Genomic DNA, 27,216 nt, shown 5'->3' on the forward strand with positions numbered 1-27,216 from the left:
TGGTGCTGGAGGAGACTCTTGAGAGTCCCATGGACTGCAAGAAGATCAAACCTATCCATTCTTAAGGAAATCAGCCCTGAGTGCTCCCTGGAAGGACAGATCGTGAAGCTGAGGCTCCAATACTTTGGCCACCTCATGAGAAGAGAAGAATCCTTGGAAAAGACCCTGATGTTGGGAAAGATTGAGGGCACTAGGAGAAGGGGACGACAGAGGACAAGATGGTTGGACAGTGTTCTCGAAGCTACGAACATGAGTTTGACCAAACTGCGGGAGGCAGTGCAAGACAGGAGTGCCTGGCGTGCTATGGTCCATGGGGTCACGAAGAGTCGGACACGACTAAACGACTAAACAACAACAACATACATATACATGTAAAAGATTTATTAACTGCGTTTTCGTTTCAATTGATTTTTGGGATTTTTTAAAATGTGTATCTATTGTTTAGAGTTTTCTTTTCTTTTAAATATATATTATCGTTTAGAAATGCCTCTAAATAAATAAAATGATAAATACAAAAAACAACATCATAAAACAGCAAGCAAATAAATGAAACAATAAATATCATATAAGCAAAAAAAAACCAGAGTAAGCAAATAAATGAAATAATAAAATAGCAAGAAAACAATCAAAATATTAAATCAATAAGCAGTACAAGTATAAAGCCGGAACCTGAGCACACGTGCGTCCCTCTACCTTCTTTACTAACGCTATGGTGCCAGGCATTCTCTTTCCCGAACAACCTTTCACCGTCGCTACGACAACGAGCGGAAGTGACGCCTTCGTCGTTCGCGGCGGCGGCGGAGCGGAAGTGACGCGAGGGGGGAAGTTTCTCAGCAGAGCGGAGAAGGCGGCGGTAGCGGCGGCGGCCTGGAGAGGGTCGTCTGAGCCATGTCAACGGGGAGCGCGGGACAGCGAGAGCATGGGGCCTCGGGAGGGTGAGGAGGCCGCGGCTGCGAGGCCGAGCGAGAGGGGAGGCCGGGAAGGGAAAGTTGTGGTGGAGGGAGAGGGAGAGGCCTGGCGGTGGAGGAGGAGCCCATTTATGGGCTTCGTCCGTGCTGGGGTCCCCCTGAGGCCCTCCAGACGTCGCTGGACTACCAACTCCCGCCAGTCCCCAGCCAGCATGGTCGGGGGGATGGGAGTTGTGGTCCAGCAACACCTCGTGGGCCGCAGGTCTCCCGCCCCAGGCTTATGAGATCAGGTAGGCTGTAAATCTACCTTAAAGGTAAAGACACCCCTGACCATTAGGACCAGTGGTGACTGACTCTGGGGTTGTGGTGCTCATCTCGCTTTACTGGCTGAGGGAGCCGGCGTACAGCTTCCAGGTCATGTGTCCAGCATGACTAAACCGCTTCTGGCGAACCAGAGCAGCACATGGAAACGCCGTTTACCTTCCCGCTTGGAGCGATACCTATTTATCTACTTGCACTTTGACATGCTTTCGAACTGCTAGGTTGGCAGGAGCTGGCACTGAGCAATGGGAGCTCACCCTGTCGCGGGGATTCGAACCGCCGACCTTCTGATTGGCAAGCCCTAGGCTCTGTGGTTTAACCCACAGTGCCACCTGCGTCCCCAAAAATCTACCTTAAATATTGTCTTATCCTCTAAGGCTGCTGTTGTTGCCGGGATTTTAGAAACGGCACACACAGCTGTGTTTTTGAGCCATCGACATGTGTCAAAAGTGCTAACTAAGCCTTATGGAGTGAGGAGATCAAGGAACAGGAGCAGCCCCGGAGGGAATCTGAAGGTTTAATTTGTTTTTTCCCCAGGCGACGCAGCAAATGGGACCAGCCTGGCCCGTCTCCAGCTCTCTTCCTCCTTCCTGCAACCACTCCTGTGGCTGGCCGGCCTGTCCAGGGCAGCGGAGATAGTGTATCTGGGATGTCAGGGTCTGAGGGCTCAGCGGCCCCACTGGGAGCTCTGGATGCAGCCGCTGCCGTGGCAGCCAAAATCAATGCCATGTTAATGGCCAAAGGGAAGCTGAAACCAACGGCGAATTCAACGGACAAGGTCAGTGGCTGGCTGGATGAAGGCATCAGATTTCTAAAGCAAGAAGCCCTTTAACTTTCATGATGGTTGAGAAAAGAAAGCTGTATACACACCATCCATTTAAAGCACACTCCCAGAATACTGGGAATGGTAGGTTGTTATGGGTGCTGAGCTTTGTAGCTCAGTGAAGGTTAAATTAAAGTTCCCAGGATTCTTTGGGGGGAGCCATGTGCTCTGATGTGTACACAGCTGAAGTCTCAAATTTAGGATTTGGACTTGTTCACTCATGCTATTAACTATTTGCCCATTGTTTCCTGACTTCTGGCCAAATGTGTACTGGGGCATATCAAACCCATTGAAATTAATTACAGTGGGTTGACATGGTTGGGTATAACCCCTTGCGTTGGCTATCAGTGGGTTGTAATGAAGTTTTGTTCTGCAATCACCGTGCCCTTTTTTCATTTGTCCGCTTAGCTTTTCATATGTATTGTGTTCAAAGTGGTTTGCCTTAAGAACAAAACAAAATAGCAATTGTGAGACAGGCAGATCTGTAGCAACATATCACAAGCCGCAAACAATGATATGAAAACAGTTCAAAATGAGCTCATAACACCCAGCAATACTGAAAGTAGACAATGTTGACAAGAAACTGTTCAAAAATTAATTCACCAAGCCCAGCATTGCCTAACTGGGTCCACATTCCCTAAGAAGTCCCCAACACCTCCCTTAGGCCCCCATTAAGATAAGTACTGTATTTCTAAAATCTTTATTTTACTGGTGCTGCAGCTATGGTCTTGAATTTGCCCCCCCAAAACTCCAGAATTTCAGTCATTCTGGACTCTATCATAAGAAGACTTCCCAGCCTATCTGGGAATAGATGATTATCATTGTATAAGGTGTTGTATTAGTGAAAGAAATGAATGTCTGTAACTGAAAATGAAAAACAAAAACAAACCAGACCTCTCTGTAGGCCCTTGGCACTCTCCTCAGGCCGCACCTCCTCTCCCCAGGCCACACCCCTTGCCAGCCCTGCTTCACACCCTCATTGAGTGTTTCTGCCTGGCTTAAATGTGCCCTTGAACTCTGATCATGCCTCCTCCTTGACCGGATGGAGGGGGGCGGGTGAGTGCACAAAGGGTGGGGCTTATGTGTCTTGGTGCCTGTCAGGGATGCTGGTGGCTACCCTCGAGTAACAACGCTCCACACCGTCATGTCTTTAATGGTGCTTTTCGGCTACGCGCCCAGCAAAGTAGTTTGGGGACCCCAAAGCACCACCCCTTGCTCCTACGGGAGCTGGCACGCCTCAGATCAGGCATTGGAGGAAAAGGGTGCCTGTCCGATGCTCCGCCGCTGGCCATTTCCTGTATAGGAGCTCTAGGCTGCAGTTGCAGCTCTTGGATGCTGCCGGAGCCCTGTACCGACCTGCTCACTTCTTCCTGCCCTTCACTGGACCCGCTGCTGGAGCTCTGACTGGTTGAGGAGCTGGACTTTATGATGGGGGGCTGTTCTCTGTAACTCCGCCCCCTTACAGTGCCCATTGTTTGATCTGTTAACAGCTTCAGGCTCCTGGAAAAGGCCCGGCTGCGAGCAAAAGCAAAGATGATCTTGTCGTCGCAGAAGTGGAGATAAACGACGTGCCTCTTACATGCCGAAACCTCCTGACGAGAGGGCAGACGCAGGATGAGGTCTGTGCTGCTTGTGGGTGATTGGTCCTATGGGTTTCCAGGTGGCTCTGGGGGATTTTCCAGCTGATATGCCTGGTGCTCCTGTTGAAACCCTGTCCAACCTTTGGAACATCTGGGTGTCGATAGCTGTTAAGCAAGTCTTGGGGGAGGGAGCATTAGTCCGGCTATTAGTCCATCTAGCTCAGCACTGTCAAGGTTGACTTGCAGCGGCTCTTCAGGGTTTCAGATGGGATGGGAGTTCTCTTCCAGCCTTATTTGATGCCAGGGGCTGAACTTGGGACCTTCTGCATGCAAACAGATTCCTTGCCACTTTGCTTTGGTTCATTAAATATTGGCAATCCTAGCTAAATGGAAGCTCCAGAATCAGTGCATGTCTGAGGTCCTTGTTGCACCATACATTTAAAGCAGCATTATAGCAATTTGAACAGTCATGATTCTTTCCCCTCCCTCCTCTAAATTATTGGAACTGTAGTTCGTTAAAGATGGTGAGAGCTATTGGGAGACAAAGCTACAGTTCCCAAAGTAGTTTAGCTTTCGCTCCCTCTTTCCAGGGAACTCTAGGATTTGTTGCTCTGTACTGGAAATAGGAGGTCTTCTAACAGCTCTCAGTATCCTTATGGTGTGAAGCATAACACAGTATCTTTATGTTGTGCAGATGGGGCCTGCTTAACAGTTGCTGAGGACAAATTGTTGGTGTATGAATGGGTGAAGGAAGGCTATTACAGGCCTGACTTGTGAGCTTCCCCTTGAGGCTTTCCAAGGGCTGCTGTAGGAAATTGGGGCTGCTGGACTACGTGAGCCTTTCTCCTGATTCAGCAGGGATTTTACTGCATTTCCTAATCTGAGCAATTCTTTGTCCCTTCGTATCTGCAGATAAGTAGGCTGAGCGGAGCCGCAGTCTCAACTCGGGGGAGGTACATGACTGCAGAAGAGAAAGCAAAAGTTGGACCTGGGTTTGTATCTTCTTCAATTTCCTCCTCGGGTTCTCTCCAGGATTAAACAGTCTGTAGAAGAATGAGTGTTTATGAATTAGATATTGGACCTGAATGAGGAGATCAGCTATGTTTGTGCATTTTTATAAGCTATGTGACTTGGCTGCTCAGTTGATCAAAGTTAAAACTGTCCAAGTCAAATCTTCTTGGATGAAGGAAGCAACAAGCAATCCTCTGCTCTTCCACCATTACCATTCTTTAGTTTGCAAAACTAGGATGACTTCCCCCCCACCAAACAGCTACCTTCCTGCAAATCCCTTTTAATGGGAGCAAACACACACACTGCCCAATGTCAAGGACAGAGAGCCCTCACCATAAGAGTGCCCCCAAGCGCAGCATTTTATCCCCTATGGGGCAGACTACAGTTTATTCCCAGAGTTCCAGTGACATTGACTGCCTCCAGTGGAGACCTATGTTTCAGTTTAAAATTTATAAAAAATATTAAAACTTGTGTTTTGCAGAGATCGTCCATTGTACTTGCACGTCCAGGGGCAAACGCGAGAACTGGTGGATAGTAAGTAAGCTCTGATTCAACACCCTGGGTAGAGTATGGCTGTGTCTGTGCTGTATCTATAAAGCACATTATTTCCCTCCAAAGAATTCTGGGCACTGTAGCTTGTTAAGGGTTGCTATGAATTGCAAGATAAACAACAGATAAACTCTTTAAGGGGAATAATGTGTTTAAAATGCACTTTTAAGGTATAGTGTGTACACAGCCAAGGTTAGTTCACTTGACTAAGGGACAGTTAGCCTAACAAGCACAGAGTTGTTATTGAATTTGAAGTTGTGTTGTTGCTTAATTTTTCCGCTGGGCAGCCATCTGTTAGGGGTTGCTGTGGTTGCCTCCAACATTATAAACCTTGCATTAAACAAGGGGTTGGACTATATGGCCATCAAGGTCTTTTCCAGAACTATAACTGCATGATAGGAGTATAGGCCTTATACTTGGGTCAGACCACTAGCCCATGCAGCTCAATATTGTCTACCCTGACTGGCAGCAGCTCTCCAAGCTTTCAGACAGGGAGTCTCTCCCAGCCCTGTCTTGAGATGCTGGTGGATTGAACCTTGGACCTTCTGCTTGCAGAGTAGATGCTCTGCCACCAGGCTGCAGACCTTCCCCTCAAGGAGCATGTCCTTGGGAACATAAGGAGTTGTCTTATGCTGGGTCAGGTCCACTGGTCCATGTAGCTCAGTACCGTCTACGTTGTCTGGCAGCAGCTCTCCAGGGCTTCATGCAGAGTGTCCTTCACACGATACTATAAAGCAGCAAGAGCAAACCTACATGAAAACAATTCAAATCCAACACAGATAGCAGTTCTATATCCTTAATGAATAATGATTGTGACCCCAATGTCCCTTCTTTTCATAGGACTAAAGTTGTTTATTTCTTTTTGCCTTACAGGAGCAGTAAACCGAATCAAGGAAATCATTACAAACGGCGTCGTGAAAGCTGCCACTGGATCCAGTCCAACTTTCAACGGAGCTACAGTTACCGTCTACCACCAACCTGCCCCCATCACTCAGCTGCCTCCGGCTGTTGGCCAGAAGCCCTCCTTCCAGTCAGGAGGAGTACGTATTGGCCAAGTCCTTGTGTCTTTATCCTTGCATCAGTTAGAAACTGAGATATGAAAGCTAGGAGCTAAATGGCACCTTAAACCCAGGTTATGGGTGCAACAACGGAATGTCTAGGCATGCTTTTTAAATAAGAAGAATACAAAGCTGAAAATGAATGAACTGCAGCTAAAATCTTATGTTCATTTTTCACACAGTCTATTCCTCATATGAAGACTGCAAAAAACAAATACATGCTTCCCCTGCCCACCCCCCTAAGAGGGTCTCTTCTCCAGTCTTCAGAGAGTGGCTGGAAGTGGGAAGGCAGAAAAGGGTCTTCCTTTCCTTCCACTGTGCAGTTTTAATCTGAAATCTTAGGCTCAGTACTGCACCCAGAGTTCAGAAACTGCTCACGCTAATGAAATTCTCTGTCACAAAGCACACCTAGAACAATGGGAGTTTTGAACACTGCCTTGCATTTTGCTTTACACCTGCTTGCCTGTTGAACTGTCCATGTCTGCTTAGTTTGATTCCCTTACCTAGAGGATTAAGAAGGCAGAGCCTGTACAGCTGGGCTCTGTCGATACCATCCTCTTAGAGAAACACGATGGAGAGAGGGGTTCAGCTTGCAGAAAGAGTGGAGACCTCACTGTGCCATCGGACAAACAGATGTAGACAGTGTGGTGCCTGCCAGGTGATGTTGGACTACAGTTCCCATTGGCCTCAGGATGGTCAAGGATGATGGGAGTTGTAGTCCAGTAACATTTTGACGACGGCACCACACTGGCTACCCCTGTCTATACGCACCTCATACCGAGTCAAGACCAGTCGTCCATCTAGCTGTATGTTGTTTACCCTGATTGGGAATGGTTCTCTAGGGTGTCGGAAAAGGTTCTCTCTCCCAGCCCTATGCGGAGATGGCAGGGATTGATCCCGGGACCTTCTGCATGCAAAGCAAATGCTCTGACACTTTGCTATGGCCTTCCACCGAAACAAGAACTGCCAAGGAGGGGGGGGGGTTGTAACCGTAGCAGGTCATCTGGGAAGAGGGGACCTCTAACCCATTCCCACTCCTTCCTGATTTTGGTGTCAAATGCAACCCTTAAAGGTGTCTCTCTGTGTGTACAGATGCACTATGTCCAGGACAAATTGTTTGTTGGCTTGGAACACGCCGTACCTACCTTCAACGTAAAGGAGAAAGTCGAAGGCCCAGGCTGCTCCTACTTGCAACATATCCAGATCGAGACCGGCGCCAAGGTGTTCCTCCGGGGGAAGGGCTCTGGGTGCATCGAACCTGCCTCTGGCCGAGAAGCCTTTGAGCCGATGTACATTTACATCAGGTAGGGAGCTGGGAGCCCATTGGGCTTTGTCACCGGGAAGGAATGGGCTTTCTGTGTGCCACCCCAAGTGTAAAGTTGCAATGTCAAGTTTGGTGAGCTGGCTTAGTTTAATTACGAAGCCTTTCTGATCAGGTGAATGCAGGGATGGGTGGCAGGCAGGTTGGGATTTACTAGCGGATCTCTGGGTGATTTGAAGCAGGTGAGCAAGGACTTGTGACTCCTAACATTGGAATAGCAGGGTCGGAAGTGAGCCCCAGGGGACACCTAGTCCAGTGTTTCCCCAAACTCCAGCTGTTTTTGAACTACAATTCCCATCATCCCTGACCACTGATCCTGGTAGCTAGGGATGATGGGAGATGTAGTCCAAAAACAGCTGGAGACCCAAGTTTGGGAAACGCTGATCTAGTCCCACCCCCCTCTATGTAGGAACCTTTTGCCCATCTTTGTGGATGTCTGGAGTTTGACAGGGACGTGTCTGTGTGTGTGTTGTATTTCCTCTCCTCCAGCCATCCAAAACCAGAAGGCCTTGCAGCTGCCAAAAAGCTTTGTGAGAACCTGTTGCAAACAGTAAGTAAGCCCTTCTTTTTACCATTGCACTCTCTTGCCAAAGTCACGTGAAGCTCCCATCTCTTTCTGCACTATATATATACAGCTTTCCTGGCAGTGGTGGCTGGGGCCTGATGGGAATCTGGATCCAGCATCCTTTGGTTGTGGCAGCCCCTCCTAGTGAAAAGGATTCTTGTTGGAACAAAGCAGCATGTCTTCCATTTTTTGCTAATTTGAAAGCCTTCCAAATCATACTGGCCAGCTGTCATAGAATCATAGAATTTAGAGTTGGAAGGGACCACAAATGCCAACCTGGTCCAGCTCTCTGCAACCTGGGGCTCGAACCCATGACCCTGAGATTAAGTGTCTCATGATCTACCGATTGAGCTGTCCCAGCTCTTGTTACGGTGCAGTTGTGGTAAAACGCCTCATACAGTGGTGCCTCGCTAGACAAAATTAATTCATTCCAGGACTCAATTCGTCCTACGAAAATTTCGTGTAGCGAGGCACCGTTTCCCATAGGAACGCATTAAAAGTCAATTAATGCGTTCCTATGGGCTCCGGGGGCCTGGCGGCGGCAGCGATACTTGCTCTTTTGGCTCGGGGAAGGCAGGCAGGCGCTTGTTCTCTTGCCTGCCTGCCTTCCCCGAGCCAAGAGAGGTGTGTTCCACCGCCTCGCCCGACAGAGCCAGCATTTGACAGGGCTTCCGAATCCACGTCAGATGCGGGCTCTGTTGGGCGGGGGGGGGGGGAGAGGAACGAAGGAAGAGAAAGCAGCCCTTTCTCTTCCTTCCTTCCTCTTCCCCTGCCGCCAGCTTTCCCCCCACCCCGTCCGACACAGCGGGATCGGAGGAAAAGCCTCTGATCTGTGCTGTGTCGGACGGGCTGAGGGGAAAGCGGGGCTTTCGGCAGCCAGCGAAAAGTCCCCACACCGGCGCGCTTCGGCTCCGGGTGATGGGGCCAAAGCGCGCCGGTGCGGGGGTGTTTCGCCGCCCCCCCCCCGCAAAAGCAGGCTTGCTAGTCGCCATTCCAACGGCGGCTAGCAAGCCCGCCCAGGTGAGGGGGTGGGCGGCGAGAGCAGTGCCCTAAAGGGCTCCTTTTGGGCGCTGCTCCCGCCACCCCTCTCGCAACAGCAGGCTTGCTAGCCGCCGTTCCAATGGCGCCTAGCAAGCCTGTGTCGGGCGGTGGGGGTGGGAAGCGCAGGATCCTCTGCTTCTCCCCCCCCCCCCCACTGCCTGGGGATCGGACGAGGCTGGAGAAACCTCGTCCCATCCCCGCAGTGTCGGGCGGTGGGGGGGAGTGGAGGATCCTCTGCTTTCCCCCACCACACACTGCCCGGGATCGGACAAGGCTTCTCCAGCCTCGTCCCATCCCCGCAGTGTCGGATCCTCCGCTTTTTGGATCCTCCGCTTTTCCCCACCACACACTGCCCGGGATCGGATGAGGCTGGAGAAGCCTTGTCCCATCCCCGCCTTGTCAGGCAGTGTGTGTGGGGGGAAGCGGAGGATCCGAAAAGCCCCTGCCGTGGACTGGCTTGGCGGCGGGGGGAAGAATCCACTTCTCCCCCCCCTCTTCCCGCGCTACAGCCTTTGTGTTCCCCTGGTCTCTGCCGGTTGCCCCTCACCGGCAGAGACTAGCGGAACACAAAGGGGAAGGAGCTGCAGCGCAAGAAGAAGGCAAAGGAAGATCAGCTGTCAGCGCCTTTCAGCTGATCTTCCTTTGCCTTCTTCCTGTGCTGCAGCTCGTTCCCCTTTCGCTAGAGGAATGCCCTGTAGGTTTTGTGATCGTCTTGCGAGGCAACCTCCGATCGCAAAACCTATTCGTATAGCGGGAAATTCGTCTAACAGGGCATTCGTCTAGCGAGGCACCACTGTACTTGGAAATCGGAGCTGACGGTTGAAACTGACTTTTTGTGATTGTGCTAGTCTTGAGTAATTCTTTATATTTTGTAATGGCTCTGATTTCCTTTTTTAAAAAATGCTGTTGTTTTAATGCAGTCTCTCCCAACCTGGTGCCCTCCAGACATTTCGGACTGCTGCTCCCATCACCCCCTGCCCTTTGGCCATGCTTGCTCGGGGTTGGTGAGAGTTGTAGTACCACAGCAGCACCTGGAGAACCACATCCCTGGTACTGAAGAAGCCCCTTCCCTGCCCCCAGACAGACTCCCACTTGTGGCATTGGGCAGTAGAACCAATCAGGACAGGAGGAGCTTAGCAGTTTGCATACAACTAGGCTCACCTAACCAGGGCTATACGGTCTCCCACTAGAGCAGTCGGTTTGCATGAGTATCCTTTATTGAAACCGAAGCAATCTGATCTCGCTTTATCTCTTCCAAGGTTCATGCTGAATACTCGCGATTTGTGAACCAGATAACCACGGCAGTCCCCATAACAGGTGTGTATTGACAGTGTGCAACACTTAGTTCGGTGGTGGAGTGAGGATGAAAGATGGAAACCAGAGACTTTGGGGTTAAATTTGCCATTATGAAAGCCCACAGGTGGAGAAATGCTCCCAGGCTTTCCATTCCGGGGGGGGGGGGGGCGTGGCTGCATCGCAATGGTGGGTGACACAGCTCTCTGTTGCCACCTGGTTGCTCCCTGTTGTGCTTGCAAGGACAGGGTGGGGAACCTCAGGCTGGGGCGGGGGATCATAAACCTGGAGATAGCTAGGCCTGGAGGGACACATCTGTTCCTCTTGTGTTACCCAAGCCACACACCCTCTGCACGGGCCTTGCTTCATATACTCCTTGAGTGCTTTTGCCTGGCTGGAATGTGTCCTTGATAATGCCTCTTGTTTGCCTGATGGGAGGAGTGAGAGGGCTCTGTGTGTCTGCGTGTAGAAACTAGCCTGTTGTTGTTGTTGTTGTTGAACAATCCTCCCTTCATTGTAAGGTCTTGGAGCAGGTTATAACAATTAAAATACAATATTAAAGACAGTTTGAACAGTTTACTGTGTAAAATTTGGATTCATTGCTCCACCTGTTTTTCTTTCTGTCCCTGCCCACATGCCCACCAGCATGTTAATTTGGAACGCCTTCCTATTACGTATCAGACAGTCGCCGTCACTTTTCAGCACCCGTTGAAGGCTTTTCTTTATCAGCAGGCCTTCTAAGAGATCTTTTTATTTGTGCCCCAGGTCACACTCTGTATTGGGTTTGAAACTTTTTATGTGTGTGTGTTTATGTAAGAATTTAAAACTATTTTTATATATGCAGTGGTTTTCTGTATTTTTACTGTTTTGTGAAATTGCCTAGACATGCTTCAATAGGAAGTAATTCATGTATAAAATAATTTTTAAATTATTATTACTTCCTTCCTCCCCCCAGGGTTTGCGCAGCCTGCAGCTTTAACGACTGTCCCTCCTCAGCCACCGTATTACCCCCCCAGCGGCTTTCAGGCAGGCTACCCTGTGGTCCCGCCCCCTCAGCAGCCGGTACAGCCTCCTTATGGGGTGCCAGGCATTGTGCCCCCTGCGGTTCCGTTGGCGCCGGGCGTGTTGGCACTACCCACCGGAGTCCCACCTGTGCCCACCCAGTACCCGATTACGCAAGTGCAGTCTCCCGCTAGCACTGGCCAGGTAAGGCAGGGAATGTTGCCTGATGACTGTTGAGGGGGCACTCGGTAGTGTCTAGGGCAGTGTCCTTGGATCCCCAGATATTGTTGGGCTGCTACTCCCATCATCTTTGTCCGTTGGTGACGTTGGCTGGGGATGATGGGATTTGTAGTCCAGCAACATCTGGCAACGCAGGGTTGAAGAACACTGCTGTAGGGGTGGCTGTTGTTATTGTTCAGACTGTTTCATAGATGCTTTAAATTGTTTTTGGAAGTTTTTAAACTTTTAATTGTAGTCTGTTTTATGGGTGAGCTTGCAACCTTCTCCTTCTTCAGGAGGTGGCTTCTCCTTGTTGTTTTTATGAAACAACAACCACTGACAAAAAACACAAACAAAACAAAAATAAAAACCAAAGACTAAAAACAAAAACAAGAAAATAAAGCCTCTTATAACAATAACAAACACACAACAATTACAAACATATATTTCTTATCATCTATTTTGTTAAACATTGTCTTGTGGACTTCCCCGCCGCCCCGCCCCCCCTTACTGATTTTTCGTTTTAGAATCTTCTTTAGCAATTTTCATATATTCAATCTTTTTCCCCATTTTTTCAATCAAAATTAAAATTGTCTTTCTATGCTATCCTCTTTATTATTATTACTAGTGTCTTCAGCCCGTTAAATAAACGGGCGCTAGAATGCATGCCGGCTCCTCGATCCGGTGCTCCGCGCAGCGCTGATCAGCGCCGACCCGGCAGGCCGCCAGATCAAGGAAGCGGCCTGCCGGGTCGGCACCCAGCAGCGCTGCACGAAGCACCGGGGGACTGGCGGCGGGGAAGGCAGGCAGGCGCTTGCTCTATTGCCTGCCTGCATTCCCCACTGCCTGTCACACGAAGATCGGCGGGCGCCACTTGCCGGGGTTTGTCAACCCCGGCAAACAGCGCCCGCCGATCTTCGGCTGTCCCCCGATGCGCTACGGCTCGGGGAAGCAGGCAGGGAGACGCAACAGCCCGCAGCTTCCCGGGCTGTTGCGTCTCCCTGCCTGCTTCCCAAACTAAAGCGCGCGGGGGGCAGAGCCGAATTGCGGCGCGGGGGGGGGGGGGCGGCTTTTCGCCGTTTGCCTTCCCCCCAGGGGGAGGCAAACGGCGAAAAAACCCGCTGCGCCATACTTTGGCTCGGAGACTGGCTTGGCGGCGGCGGGAAGAAGGGGAGGAATTCCTCCCCTTCTTCCCGCCGCCGCCAAGCCAGTCCCCGAGCCGAAGTGCGGCGCGGCGGGTGCTTTTTGCCGTTTGCCTCCCCCTTCACTCCGGGAAGTCAAACAGCGAAAAGCCCCCACCGCGCCGCACTTCGGCTTGGGGACTGGCTTGGCGGCGGTGGGAAAAAGAGGAGGAATTCCTCCTCTTCTTCCCGCCGCCGCCAAGCCAAAGCCGGCTTCCCTCGGCGCCCGCTGCCGCTTCGGCCGAGGAAGCGCCGTCCCATGCCGGAGGTGCGCGGCAAGGCTGCCGGGGGGAGCGCTTCTTTCCCCCGCCGCCTCGCCGCGCACCTCCAGCATGAGACTGGGCTTCGGAACGGCGGTTGGCGGAGCGGCGGTTGGCCGTTGTCCCTCCGTCCAATCCCTGTGTCTCTGGGGTACATGCGCAGTACCCCAGGGACACACGGGACAACTGGACGCAGGGACAACTTGGACATTATTATATAGGATTTCTCCTTTCCTTTCCTTCTAAGCAGTTTACGAGTGGTAAATAAAAAAGAATTTTTTAACCAAAACAACACATAAATGAAACATACAATAAAACAACTTCATCAGAATGTGAAAATAAACATTGGCAATTAAAATGCACAATGAAATGAGCCCATTAAAGCAGCACAGTGATTAAAATGGCAGTTAAAGCAGGACATTCAAACCTGAAGATCAAAGGAATGCAGGTGTGCCTTCAGGAGCTGGCAGAATCCTAACACAGCTTAGTGGTGGTGGTGGTGGGGCTCTTGTATTTTAGCAGGGGAGATTTGATAACATTAACATGTGGAGTATATCTCTTGGGATCTGAATGAGAAGTTACCAGATTTCACATCTTTTTCTTTTTAAAAATCAAGGTCATTCTGAGACTCTTAATCTCTGGGTCATGGGTTTGAGCTCCACACTGGGCAGAAAGTCGATGTATTGCAGGGGGTTGGACTAGATGGCCCTTGCGGCCCCTTCCAAATCTACAGTTCTGTGATGTGTTGCAGGCGTGATGCATTACTCCATTCTGGGGTGGGGTGGGGAGACTCACCTGCTGTGGGTGGGGGTAGGGCAAACTGTCCATTCGCGAGCCAGTAAATCTGGGTTCTTGTTTATGTGAGAAGTGCATGCAACATCAGGGAGAGCATTCGGTTTTGCAGGGTGTGAGCCTTCCACTGCTCCAGTTACAGGGGAAAGGTAGTGAGGAGGCTTGTAAGGAATCCAAACATTCTCATTGGTCTCTAAAAACATGAGCTAGGGGCACAGCACAAAAACCCCTGCCCTTCTAATTTGAGCACTGATTGGTGGAGAGAGAGAGAAGTATGCATGTAGCGACAAGAGGCCCTGGCTTGGGAGACTTAGCAAGGGCAGATCTGGCCAAATAAAGCAGTGCAGAGCTGAGGCCCGACTTGCCTTTCACAGCCACAAATGTAGCCCCATGGAAGCAGATTTAAGCAGCGGTTGGTTGTGGGAAGGGGGCTCTGAATAAGGCCTGAATTGTGACCCCCTGTAAACAGTAGCTAACGGTGCCCATCACAATTGGATTTGACCCTCTTTTCATATATTGCATTGTTTTACCTTTTTGTTTCTTGGTTTACTGGATATAGAAAGAACAATAAAACACAGACAAATCAAGTATAATAAATACATTCACAGGAAGTCATTTCTAAATGGAATGAGATTATGTGCATGTTTCTTAAGATACATTTTCATTTTGTTGTTACTTGTATTTTTTAACCACTCTGGTGTTCCTCCACAAAGGGGAGCAAAGGTGGGCTGCAAATGCGATCAGTATCAAAATAACAGAAATAACCCCTCTCTTCTTTTGCCTGCGTGGTTTGTAGACGCCACTGAGCGCCCCTTTCCTCCCGGCCGCCCCCGTGAAGACGACCTTGCCGGCCACCACGCAGCCGCCAGGTCAGCCCCAACCCCAGCCGGGCCAGAAAAGGCGTTTCACCGAAGAGCTGCCGGATGAGCGGGAATCTGGGCTGCTGGGATACCAGGTGGAGTGACTCCCTGCCATTTTACTGCCTCCCCTGCCCCTCTTTCCTGTGGTCACAGAGCTGGTTCCACACCTGGATTTTTGGGTTTTTTCCACAAGAATGCGGGTCAGATACGGTAGAAGCTAGTGTTCTTCAACTGCCCTGCCATCAGGTGGGCCTTGAGGGTCAGGGCCGACATGCCGCCAGTTGCTGGAAGCCGCAGGATGGGAAAGATCCTGCTTGTGCATTGCCCACTGCAGCACCTCAGAATAGGTTGCTGAACTAAGATGGGCCACTTGGCCTGATTCATCAGGCTCTTCTTATCTTCCCCATCACCTTGGCCAAAGAATGTGCTGCGTTCTTTGGGATAGGCAATAATCCCTAGGCAGGCTTTGTGTTCCCAAGCAAGGTGCCCTGCAGATGTTGCTGGACTACAACTCCCATTGTCACTGGCCGTTGGCCATGGTGGCTGAGGCTGATGGGAGCTGTAGTCCAACATCACGTGGACCCCTTTTCAGGAGTCCCAAGCAATTGCTGGTGAGGTGGTGTGCCAGCCAAGAGGTGGGACCCTGATTTCTCATGGTTTTTACAAAAAGGAACCTTGTGGCACTTTAAAGCGGTGGTGAGAGAACATATAGATTCCTGATATTGTTGGACTCTTAACTCCCAGAAGCCACGGCTAGTAGTCAGGGCTGATGAGAGCTGAGGTCCAGCCCTATCTAGAATGCCACAGGTTTCCCACCTTGCAGTAGAAGCAGAGAGAGTATTCATCAGAGCCCTTTCCTGATCTTTTATCTGCCTGAGCTCTGACCAGGAAGCTCAGAAGCCATAACACATGAATTCCTTAGCAGTTTGACCCTCTCTTGTTTACATTTTTTTTCAACACCGTGTCCCCTATCCCAGTGACCTTCAAAATATCTTTTGCCTTGCTACCTGCACCATTGAGGGACCCCACTAGCTGTCCATAGCTGCCAAGTTATCCCTTTTTTAAAGGGATTTTCCCTTATGCTGAATAGGCTTCCTCATGAGAAAAGGGAAAACTTGGCAGCTATGTAGCTGTCCCAGTTTGCATCTTACTCTCTGCTGTGTTTTGAGGCTTTGTGGCGGTGATCAAGGACGGGGTGTTTTTTCCTTCCAATCTCAATAATAGTTGCCACTATTTCCCCTTTGTTTGTGTTCCATCTCTAAACTAGGCTTGTAAATAAGTCAACACAAGTGACTTGCCTGTCTGCCCACATGTGGGAGGGGCCATAATTGAAATAGAAAGGCACATTCGTTTGAATTGAGAATTCAATTCAAGGTTAATAATAATAAAAATATAAATTTTATTATTTATACGCCGCCCATCTGACTGGGTTGCCCCAGCCACTCTGTGGCATCTCCAGTTAAAAAAATGTCACGTTGGGAGTTGATGGGAGAAGAACTTTCTCTGTCTGAGATCATGGAGCTCTGCCAGTCAGAGTGGGCCGTGATGGCTAGATGATTCGGCCTGGTCTAAGGAACCTCATAATAAAAGGCAGTGGCTAAGATATAAAGAGCCACTGAAAATTAGTGCTGAATTTACAGTGAGCAAAAATGCTGAGCAAAGAAGAATGTTTATAGAAGATCTAGATTTAAACTAAAGCGAATGGTTAGCTAACAGAAACGTACACAGATGATGATGCCACATTTCATTTCAAGAGTTGGAACGGAAGGGCCTGTTGGTTTTAGCAGGCATTTTCCTCTGTTCTGACCTGGTGTAAGGCAACTTCCTCGTTCCATACTTAGGTGAGTCATTTGTGACATTTGGGCAGCTCGAAAGGAGAAGGAGAAAAGGGAACCAACTCTGTTTTCTTAACTTCCCTGACAGCTGTTCTTACTTGCCGCAGGTGGCACAGGCTGCTACAGTCTCAGTTTTGAGGCTGGGCTGAAAAAGCTGTTGAGTCTTAACAGCCCTTTAAAACAAAAACTGATCCCTGTTACCTTTTCCTTTGGAAGAAAAGTAAATATTCCACACACCTGAGTTCAAATCCTGGAGTGGCACAGTGGCAAAGAGCCTGAGCTATGTGTTGAGAAAATCCCCCCGTTCAAACCTCACCTTGGCTATGAATGACATCCGCCTCCTTAGCGATTTGCTCAGCCTCAGCCTTCCCATCTGCAATATGGAAACAACGAAGCCTGGCCTACCTTTCAAGGGCTCTTGAAAGGATTGCGCATAGTATCTTAAGCCATGATACACTATGCTCATGCTCCCAGGCGGTTTGGGCATTGTTGTGCAGCAAGCTTTCCAGTTTACACAGCATTTTAAGAGGCCCAGAAAAAGAGCGGAAGCACCTGTAATGGTGTGTAGAGAGCAAAGAGACTGGGCCTGCTGCAAGTTTTCATTAAGGAGCTGATAGCTTGTGTCATAGTTTTAGATTTGCTAATGCCGCTGTGTTTTTCTGCTCATAGCATGGACCCATTCATATGACTAATTTAGGTACAGGCTTCTCCAGTCAGACCGAGATGGATGGAACGGGATCGAAGCCAGCAAGTTCCTCAGGAAAGGAGAGAGAGAGGGACAGGTAGGTTGTGGCCGTGGCGCCCAGCTTTGCTCTGGTACAGTTTTGAGTGGGAACTGCAATGAAATGGGTTTCAGTGTGGAAGTGCTCCTCAGGCCCTATCATTAGGGAAAGTGAGTCTGCTGAGTTTTGGGGTATTGTGAAAAGACAATAAATAAATAAATGTGTAGACAACGTTGTTAAATTTTATTACCTGCCCTTCAACAGCTTGCAACAAAATTTAAAAACAGGATATATTGCGCATGACAGTATTAAGCTAGATGGGCCAACTTGTTATAAGGCAGCTTCCTACAGGTTTTATCCAGCTAAGAGTAGACCCATTGAAATTAATGGACCCGGGTTAGTCACGGGCCTTCATTTCAGCAGGCCTCCTCTGAGCCTAACTATGGGAGAAGATGGTCTTTTAAGCAACCTGGTTCCAAGCCAGTGAGTCCCAAGTGGGAAGAGTTCTTCTTGCGCTCAGGGCCTGCATGCAGGCTTCCCAGAGCTTTCAGGTTGGCTGCTGTGAGAACAGGATGCTGGACTAGATGGGCCTTTGTCCTGATCCCATTTATTTATTCCACAGGATTTATATATTGCTTAATCCTCAAAACCTCTTACCGGTTTGCAAACAAATAACATTAAGAATACAGTGGTACCTTGGTAGTCGAATGCCTTAGTTGTTGAACAAATTGGCTCCCGAATGTCACAAACCCGGAAGTGAGTGTTCCGGTTTGCAAACGTTTTTTGGAAGCCGAATGTCCAATGCAGCTTTCATGACTTCTGATTGAGTGCAGGAAGCTCCTGCAGCCAATCGGAAGCTGCGCCTTGGTTTTTGAACTGTTTCGGGACTCCCAGAATGAATTAAATTCGAGAACCAAGGTACGACTGTACTGATAAAATAGTATTCAAAACAAATTGACCCACGGAATTTCAAAATATAAACATAATCTGCAGTCTTAATACACTTTAGTTTTGGAAATATGGATTTGGACATCTCGTAAGATACCGTGAACAAATTTTGCATGATGATTGAGGGGCAGGTTTCTGTCAAGGTTTGTATACAGCTGGACACTATTTGGAAAGAAGATGGCAGGCTAAACCTTTCAAAACTACTCTGATTCTAACCACTGATTTAAGAACCTCACTGAGGATCTGCACTTAGAATCCCCTTGCAGGGCCAGGTGCGATGCTGCTGGGTATAAAGTAGAAATTCCCTATTAAAATATGGCTACGTTTGCCCTTGCAAAACAGTTTTCAGCAGGGGCCAAAAATAATATAAGGAAAGCACCTGCCTAATATAAATATTTAGGGCTTTAAAAGCAGGATTTTAAATGGGTTGATTAAGCTTGAAATGCTCTTTGTTTCCAAACAGGCAGCTGATGCCTCCACCGGCTTTACCAGTGACCGGGATGAAGGTGGACCCTGACGACCGGAACGGGTCCTTAGTGGGCGGCAATGGTGAGCGTGGGAGGCCGGGAGCCATGGCTTGTGCTTGCATTCCATCAGCCGGCCTAGCTAACTTTAGGCTGCTCTTCCTAGTGTCACCTCCAGGTGCTAAACTCTTGTGTGCGCAACTTACTTTCAGTTCCCTGTCTTCTGAGTTCCGTTAGTAGCTAGGAAAACTAAAGCTAAGGGTAAACCAAACCTTTATTCTTACACGAACTCCAAAGTGTAAAATTACAAAGTGGTAAAGCTAAGGGTACAATTTGTCTCTGAAAATGCACACGCCCTTAAAGACCTGGAGTCCCCAGGAGCTCTGAGTGCGAATGTCCTTCCTGTTCCCCCAACACACAGCTCTGCAGCGAGAAGCCAGTTTTGCCAGGGGATCGAATTCTGCCTCTCGCCTTCAATTCCCCACTGCTCTCTGGGCCTTTGCTGCTCAGGTTTCCGAATACCACCAGTCTCTCTCCTATGGGTGCCATGTGGAGACCATTGGTATGAACACCACCACGTACGAAAGAGCAAGCATTTAAAAGATGGCACCAAGGCTTGTGTAATCCGAAAAGGTGCCTGGGCTGGAGGGCAGAAAAGGGGTTACGGCTGTTGCACTGGGGTGAGAGTGGGCAAAAGATTAAAATCAAGGAAGGGCTGGAGACCCCTGTGTTGCATGCACAAAGGCCCCTGGTTCAATCTCCAGCGTCTCCGGGTTAGACTGGGAAAAAGATTCCCTGTCTGAAATCCTGGAGAGGGTTGATAATACTGAACCAAATGGACCATTGTTCTGACTCAAGGGAGCTTCTTGTTTAAATCAGCCCTTTGTTTTGAACCAGGAGGACTGGAATCTTACTTTATTTTTAGGGGAGGGGCTGCGGTTCAGTGGTAGAGCATCTGCTTTGCATGCAGAAGGTCCCAGGTTCAGTCCAAAAAGGCATCTCCAGGTAGGGCTGGGTGATGTCCCTTGCCTATTTTCTATGTTCCTAAGAAGGGTGAGGAAGCTGTAAGTCATCCCTCACCAACCTGGTTCCCTCCAAATGGATGAAAGCTCCCAGCCAGCCAGATGTGAGTTTTACATCTGGAGGCATCAGATTGGTGACAGATGATGCAAGCCATCAATTTCCCATTCTGATCAGGAGAGTGGGCAGAATAGTAGAAATTTTTCCCTTCTGCACTTGGATCTGCTGTTCTTGGAGCTAATGTTTTTCTTTGCTCAGACACCACAGGGAAAAGAACAGCGTCTCCTTTTCAGGGCTCAGGGTTGTTGCTTTGGTCTGATTTGTGTACCCAGCATCCTAGCCCTCCTTCCTAGTTATTGCCGCTATCCCTCTCTCTCTCTCTTCCTTTCATCCTCCTCCACCAAGCAATACATCACACTCCTTCCTCCTCAATACCCAGAAAAGCAGAATTCTGCATTTCAAGCAGGGAACCTTAGCTTTTCCTATGATGCCAAGTGAAATTGACATATAGTCAGTCGATTTCTGCTCCTGTGCTTAGGTGCTCAGTGTGGCTTTTCTGCTGATAGGATATCTAGCTTGAATTGGACACTTCTAACCGGGAGATAGAACATAACACTTCTCTCCCCAACCCTTTTTAAAAGTTTCCCTTTTTAAAAAAACTGTAGTTGGACACTTTCAACTCGCTCCTGTTTTTTTTTTTAACATGTTGTTCTTTAACGGTGAACTTGCAAACCCTGTTGCCTCATTTTTGCTAACTTGACTTTTCTTTGTCTTTTTTGTGTTTTTCTTTTTTCTCTCTCTCTCTCTTCTGTGTTCTCTTACATGGCTCTGACGGATCACACTTGTGCTGTTTGCCGGTCCTGTATCGCCTGACCTCCCACCCGGGGTGACCGTTGTTGGCTCTGTGACCTCAAAATGGTGTCCGACTAACTTTTTTTTTGGAAAAAATATATATTAATGCCTCTCATTTGAATTAACATGTTTTTGGGGAATATTTTTTTTACCTTTCTCTTTTATTTTTTTCCTGGGGCGGGATGTCTCTCTTCTCTCTCTCTCTCTCTGTTCATCATCATTAGATCACCCAGCTAAGAAGATGAAAACCGGAGAAAAGGGATTCGGCCTGGTGGCTTATGCTGGCGACTCCTCGGATGAAGAAGAAGACCACGGGGTTCACAAAACCGCAAGTAGCTACTCGCAGACGTGGAGCTTAGGATACCAGTACCCCTCGTCGCAGCAACGGGCAAAGCAACAGATGCCATTCTGGATGGCACCTTAGCTGCTGCAGCTGCAGTTGCCTCCGCCACCTTCCACCTGTTGTCTCTCTCAAGCAATAACACATGTATATTATCAAAGAATCTCTGCAAAATGTACATCGGCCCTGACCTCTTTGCACAAGCTTCCGAGATGCAGTATGGCCCTTTCTGTGCCAGGGGCTCCGTTTTTGTGTTTTCGTTTTATTTCTTTAAAAAAACAAACATACAAAAAAAGAACTTGCTATTATATCTGCAGTGGACTCCTCCATCAAAGGCAATTTGAAAGCCGCAGGCCTAATGGAATACAATTGCAGATAAACAGTGTCAGCATCACACTCGCAGGGAATGTCTCCATGATCTCTCCCTTTCTCTCTTTTAATGCCTCCCCACCCCCAGCTTATCATGCACCTGTTCTTGGCTTTGGAAAAGAAGCCAGCCAACCAACGAAGCTCAATAACTTAAGCCTGCTGCCTGTTCTGCTTGTATTTCTGTTTTATAACTGGATTTTACTTTTGTGTGTGTGTGTGTGTGTGTAATGCTTGGTCTTCTAAATAGGATTGGGGTGGGTGGGGGAAACCTTTGCCTGAAAAACCTGTTTCCTGAAAATCACCTTCTTTAAAATCTCTTTCTGTTGGTCTCTTTAAAATAATAATAATCCGTAATGCAGTTTTCCAAAACAACTTCAGAATTGTTTTGGCAAGCAGATGGTTTGTTTTCTTCTTTGTCTCTTTCATTTTGCCAAGTCACATTTGTCAGGGAAGACAATGAATTACTTTTTCTCCCCTTGCTGTGGGGTGGGGGTGGATTTAGCAGTAGGTGTTAAAATCTCGAACCGGTCCTCCTGAGGTAATTTTTCTTCACCCCGTTGTGCTTGGATCTTCGACCGGCCAGTGTGTCGTTACTTCTGCAGCAATGGCGTCGTTGCAATCTCGTTCCGTTCCGAAAGCCCACCTCCAACCAGACTTCTTTGCTTTGTGGCTGTCTTGCTGATAAGAGATGCATTGAGCTTGGGACATCTTTGGGTTGCTGGTGACATGCAGCCACGGCCGAAGAGGAAAATGCAAAACTTGTGGGATTGTTTTATAGTGACTCAAAATTGTAGTGACCTCTTTCCTGGGCCTGTTAGGCTGCTATCAACCAAAACACTTGCAGTCAAGGGCAGAGACAGAGGGGGGCACCATTGGACCTGAAATTTTGCTGTCTTGTGTTCAAAGGGCAAGTAAAAGTTTGAAGTATTGGAATAAGTGTTGGAGGTGTTTCCCCGCTCCACAAAAAAAAAATGATCTGGTGGAGCTTGCTTTCACTGAAGAAAAAAAAACCACCAACCACACTATTCTCTGATTTTTTTTCTATATGTTGTAAATAAATTCAAACCATAATTTCATTATAAATGTACAAATAATTCTACTTGCTTCTCCAGACTCTTGTTTTTGTTTGGAAAGTCAGCCTTGGGTGTATGCGAGCAAAACGCCAGCCCACAGTATCAACCCACACTCAGCCCAGAGTGGCTGGGGAGACTCGGCCAGATGGACGGGGTAAAAATAATAAAATATTATGGGAAAGTTATTTGTGGCTTAAGAAGGGACCATTTCTTTTTCAGGGATCATAAAGCCTTCAATGGCTACTGACCAGGCTCCTCCGCTGTTGGGAGGCAGTATTTCTCTTAATACTAGGTGATGGGAATCACAGGTAGGGACAGCCCTGCGGATGTTGGTCTAGATGGGCCACTGGCCTGAACCACCTGGGGTCTTGTGTGCATTGTTTTGTAACGCTTTTCAGCTTTGGCCCTCATAAGAGACTGCTACTGACCTGTTGGCAACTGGGTTAATGCCTTTTATGTAAACCTGCTTTCAAATGATTGAAGAGAAGTGATCTGGAAGTTAGTGTCAAAATGCAGAAGTCCTTTGCTATGAAGACCTTCAATCACAGATGGGGATCTAGCTGTCCCAGATGCCCATCAACCCTGACCCACTGCCTGGGTTGGCTGATGGGAGTTGGAGTCCAGTGACATCTAGAGGACTGCAGGTTTCTCCACCCCCCACCTCCTTTTCTGGAATATCTCTTAAGCCTTTACCTGCCCCTGCGTGGTTTTCAAGTTACAACCACTAAATATGGGTTAGGCTCCTTGTGTCACCTATTAAGCAGGCATTGAAAGGGTGAAGTTGGGAGTGTGGAGGTGAAAAACGTTTAAATTTAGCAAAACCTGTGAAATGATCTTGAAAAGGCACCGCTATAGTGCAAAAAGGACAACCATTCTCATCATATTGGGGGGTGGGGAGCGTTTGTTCCACCACCATGTACAATTTTCCATCCTATATAATAAAGTCCCTGTGTCTCTGCGTCCAGTATTCCCTGTGTCCCTGGGTTTGCGCTAATGCGCATGTGCCCCACGGACACAGGGACTGGACGAAGAGGCAGGACGTACACACGCGTGTGCACTCTCCCCCCCTCAACCCTCTGCCTCCCGTTCCCCTGCGACGGTGGACCAAGATGGCGGCATCGGGCTCCGGGACCGCCGCGGTGGGAGCCCGGTCCGGCTCCCGCCGCCGCCGTGGAACCTGATGCCGCCATCTTGGTCCGCTGCCGCCGCCTCCTAACAACCCTACCTGGCCCGTGGGAGGAGCGGCGGGGGCGCGGCCTTCCCTCCCTCTGCGCTCGGCCGCGGGACACAATGGGAGAGCGCTTTGTTTAATTGCGTTTCCGGCGCGCCCCGGCATGAGTAGAATGTGTCCTTTTATTTAAAATTAATCTCTGGGTTATTTGTGGGGCCTGCCTGGTGTTTTTACATGAGTAGAATGTGTCCTTTATTTAAAATGCACCTCTGGATTATTTGTGGGGCAGAGGAATTCGTTCATCACAAGGTCTGAGGGACAGTGGACCGGCCCCCTGCCAAAAATGTTTGCTGACTGGTCTCATTGATTCTTCCTAGGCCAGGCATGGGGAAACATAACCCCAAATGGAAGTGCTGTCAAATGGCTTCAATCTAGTGTGTCTAGAACTTTGTCGTGATTCTTTTTACCGCTGTGACAACAGCATCCATTTAATTCCAAGTAAATATGAGGTTTGCAGACACGCAGAACAACCTTATAAATGTCTACCCGGAAGCAAGCCCTAAAGGCTAGCTTAGCTTTTGTCCCTCAGGGAGGTTTTGCATATCTTGCGTAGGCATCAGGAAGGACGCGTTGGAGGCACAGGGATGTGGAGAACCGCAGAATGCAAATCTGCAGAGACAAAAATCCTCCTCATCGCAATGCTGTGTCTTGTGCGGCCAGCTCGACTTTCCGCAGCTGCTGCGCCTGCGCAGAAGGAACGCAGAGTACTAAGTTCGCACAGCTCTCCTGGCCGGAGCTCTGTCCAGTGCATAGAGTTACGCGCAGCCGAAACTTCCGGAATCCAATCGAAAACGGTCACATCGTGATTCATGATCTATGGATGTGGAATGATCTCTTGTCTAATTAGGATGTTTTCCATTTTCTTCTGCTGTGTTCACCGCTTTGGGAATGTTTTTGTTGTTGAAAGGTTTTATGTAAGCAATCCTGTGCATGGTTGCCTCTTAAGTTCAGTTGAGCTCAATAGACGGACATGGGCGTAGGCAGGGGGGACAGGAGGGGGCAGCTGCCCCCCCTAGAAGCAAAAAATTAATGTATTTTACAGACCATAACCAGCACTTTTCCCCTCCAAAAACTGAAGTGGAAAGGGCTTTGCTTTAGCAAGAGCAGCTAAGTCTCTGCTTGCTGGGGGGGCGGGGCACAGCTGTAACAAAAACACATCAAATAAATCAAGCAAAGTGGCTACCAGTAGTTAAGCAGTTAAGACAATGGAGCATATATCCCCAGGCAAGATTTGATAGCTGACCATTTCACCCTATTGTTCTTAAGTGGGAGTTGTTAATGAGCATTCAGGAGCATTAAGAGTTCTATTGGCGATTTAATGAGGGTGCAGACTCAGAGGATTCAATTTGACTAAGGTGGCTCTGCAAGGCTAAAAGGAAGTGAATAAGAAGGGGGGGGCTGTAGCTTTGACAGACACAGTGATGTTTATAAAAAGCAGTGGTGTTCCAGTCTGTCCCTCCTCCATCTGTATACTGTATCAAGCAGAGAGAAAGCTGCTTACAAGGCTTCTGTACATGCAGAGTTCCAGCATCACAGCGTCACCCAGAGGCACCCACAAATATGAGTTATCCTTCTCTCTATTTCTTCCTTCCTTCCCTCCCTCTTCCATCCTTAATAAAATACGGGGGGGGGCAGATAAGCCCCACATAGAAAGCCCATCAACATGGGGGGATGACTCTTTCAAATACGGTATTTACCAGTAATTGGGGGGGGGGAGAGGCACCTAGGCCTCTAGGAGTTGGCTGTTATGCCTAGGAGTAGGACAGTTCAAGAAAGCAGAATGATGCATATGCTATGGTAATATATCAATAGAATCATAGAATTGTAGTCGGAAGGGACCACAAGGGTCATCTAGTCCAACCCCCTGCAATGCAGAAATTTTTTCCTAAAGTGGGGCTTGAACCATGGTTGAAATATGCTGATATGCAGCAACGCCTCGGAGCCGTCGTGGCTGCGGCCGTGCCTTGCCTCGCCCTCGCCCGCCCTGCCACCCCCTCTCGCCTGCCCGACCCTCCCGTCCTCTCCAGCCAAGCAGGGTAGCCGCCAACGCTGCCAGCCCCAGAAGCACAAGGTGGCCGCTGCCGCTGCCGCCACGATGTCATCAGGCCCGCTGGCCCTGTAGCCCTGCCCACATTCCCACTTCGTGGCCCCTCCCCTCCCGTGCCTTGGCCCCGCCCCTGAACGACCATGGCTTGCCCCGCCCTAGTTTTGATCCTGGCTACGCCCCTGTAGACGGACTTCCCTCTGAATTTACACATTCAGGATTTCACTGTGTACATAAATATATCATCTCCATTTAGTTACAGGTAGGTAGCCGTGTTGGTCTGAGTCGAAGCAAAATAAAAAAATTCCTTCAGTAGCACCTTAAAGACCAACTAAGTTTATATTTTGGTATGAGCTTTCGTGTGCATGCACACTTCTTCAGATACACTAGAAACAGAAGTGTCAGACCCTATATATATACAGAGGGTGGTGGGGGTGGGTGGGAATGGGAGATGGGCTGATGGGAGTGGTAAACCTGTAGATGGGTGTTAATGGCTGCTGATGGCAGCAATTAGTCCTGGGCTGAGGTGCTAAAGAAAGCTTGATCATGCATAATGAGATAAGAATCCGATATCTCTATTCATCCCAGCTGCTTCCATGGTTTTAAGCTTGGTAATGATTTCCAATTCAGTAACTTCTCTTTCCAGTCTGTTCCTGAAATTTCTCTGTAATAAAACAGCTGCTTTGAGATCTTGTATAGAATGTCCTGGGAGATTGAAGTGTTCTCCTACTGGTTTTTCAGTCTTACGGTTCCTGATGTCAGATTTATGTCCATTTATCCTTTGGCGTAGGGTTTGGCCTGTTTGTCCAATATAGAGAGCTGAAGGGCACCGTTGGCATTTGATGGCATACACAATGTTAGAAAAACAGTTAAAACAGTACAAACGCATCATCAGAGATCTACAGCCTCGTCCTGGACAATGACAGCTCCCTTTCTCAAGCTCTGGGAGGAAGACCTTTCATTGCCTACAGACAGCCACCCAATCTTAAACAACTCCTCACCCACAATAATACAACCACCAGACTTAACATGGACACTGGTACCGAGAGCCTGCAATTAACCCAGATGCCAACTTTGCTGCCACATACACCCGGACAACATCATTACTGCCCCAACAACATCCAACATACCATCTCAGGACTATTTTAATTGCTCATCTTCTACAAACTCCCACAATCCTTGACTGTTGGCCATGCCTGCTGGGGCTGATGGGAGCTGGAGTCCCAACGATATTTCAAAAATAGAAGGGGGGGGTGTAAATGTTGTTGGACTCCATCAGCCAACGGTCACGAATGAGGGGAACTGGAGTCCAACAACATCTGGAGGGCCCCCAGGTTGGGGTAAAGCTGGCTGGGCCCACAAGTTCAGGAAGGCTGAAATAAAGAAAAGGAGGCTGTTTACAAAACAACAACAACCTACAGTTTCCCTACCTTACCTCCAATGGCACGGTGTTTGCTTATGGATTTACAGTATTAGCAAAATAAAAATGCAATTGCGAGCCGGAAATAATTGAGGCTTTGATGGGAGGGGGGGG

At 48.7% G+C, this 27,216-nt stretch overlaps 1 protein-coding gene and 1 non-coding gene across 6 annotated transcripts; both read left to right on the forward strand.

Annotated features, from left to right (window-relative positions):
- The first annotated feature begins 819 nt into the window (after positions 1-819).
- Positions 820-22,433, forward strand: KHDC4 (KH domain containing 4, pre-mRNA splicing factor). 5 transcript variants are annotated; one of them, XR_004691456.2, is made up of 14 exons: positions 820-935; positions 1,767-2,007; positions 3,543-3,671; positions 4,545-4,624; positions 5,125-5,177; positions 6,066-6,232; positions 7,343-7,554; positions 8,061-8,121; positions 10,437-10,494; positions 11,426-11,676; positions 14,721-14,879; positions 17,317-17,401; positions 18,753-18,838; positions 20,850-20,917. XR_004691456.2 is itself a non-coding variant. In XM_035098367.2 (14 exons), the coding sequence occupies exons 1-14, from the start codon at positions 889-891 to the stop codon at positions 21,047-21,049; spliced, it is 1,857 nt and encodes a 618-aa protein (XP_034954258.2). In that variant the 5' UTR covers positions 820-888; the 3' UTR covers positions 21,050-22,433. The 5 variants fall into 5 exon arrangements, 3 of the variants coding, with proteins under 3 accessions (XP_034954258.2, XP_034954259.2, XP_034954261.2); XR_004691457.2 differs by having other exon boundaries at positions 20,859-20,896; XM_035098367.2 differs by having other exon boundaries at positions 17,289-17,401; positions 20,850-22,433.
- Positions 6,753-6,881, forward strand: LOC118076634 (small Cajal body-specific RNA 4). Its single transcript, XR_004691536.1, has one exon. It is a non-coding gene; the product is annotated as a small Cajal body-specific RNA 4 (non-coding RNA).
- Positions 22,434-27,216: the final 4,783 nt, after the last annotated feature.

The sequence above is a fragment of the Zootoca vivipara genome, chromosome 17 (genome assembly GCF_963506605.1).
Source record: "Zootoca vivipara chromosome 17, rZooViv1.1, whole genome shotgun sequence".
Classification (NCBI taxonomy): Eukaryota; Metazoa; Chordata; class Lepidosauria; order Squamata; family Lacertidae; genus Zootoca; species Zootoca vivipara.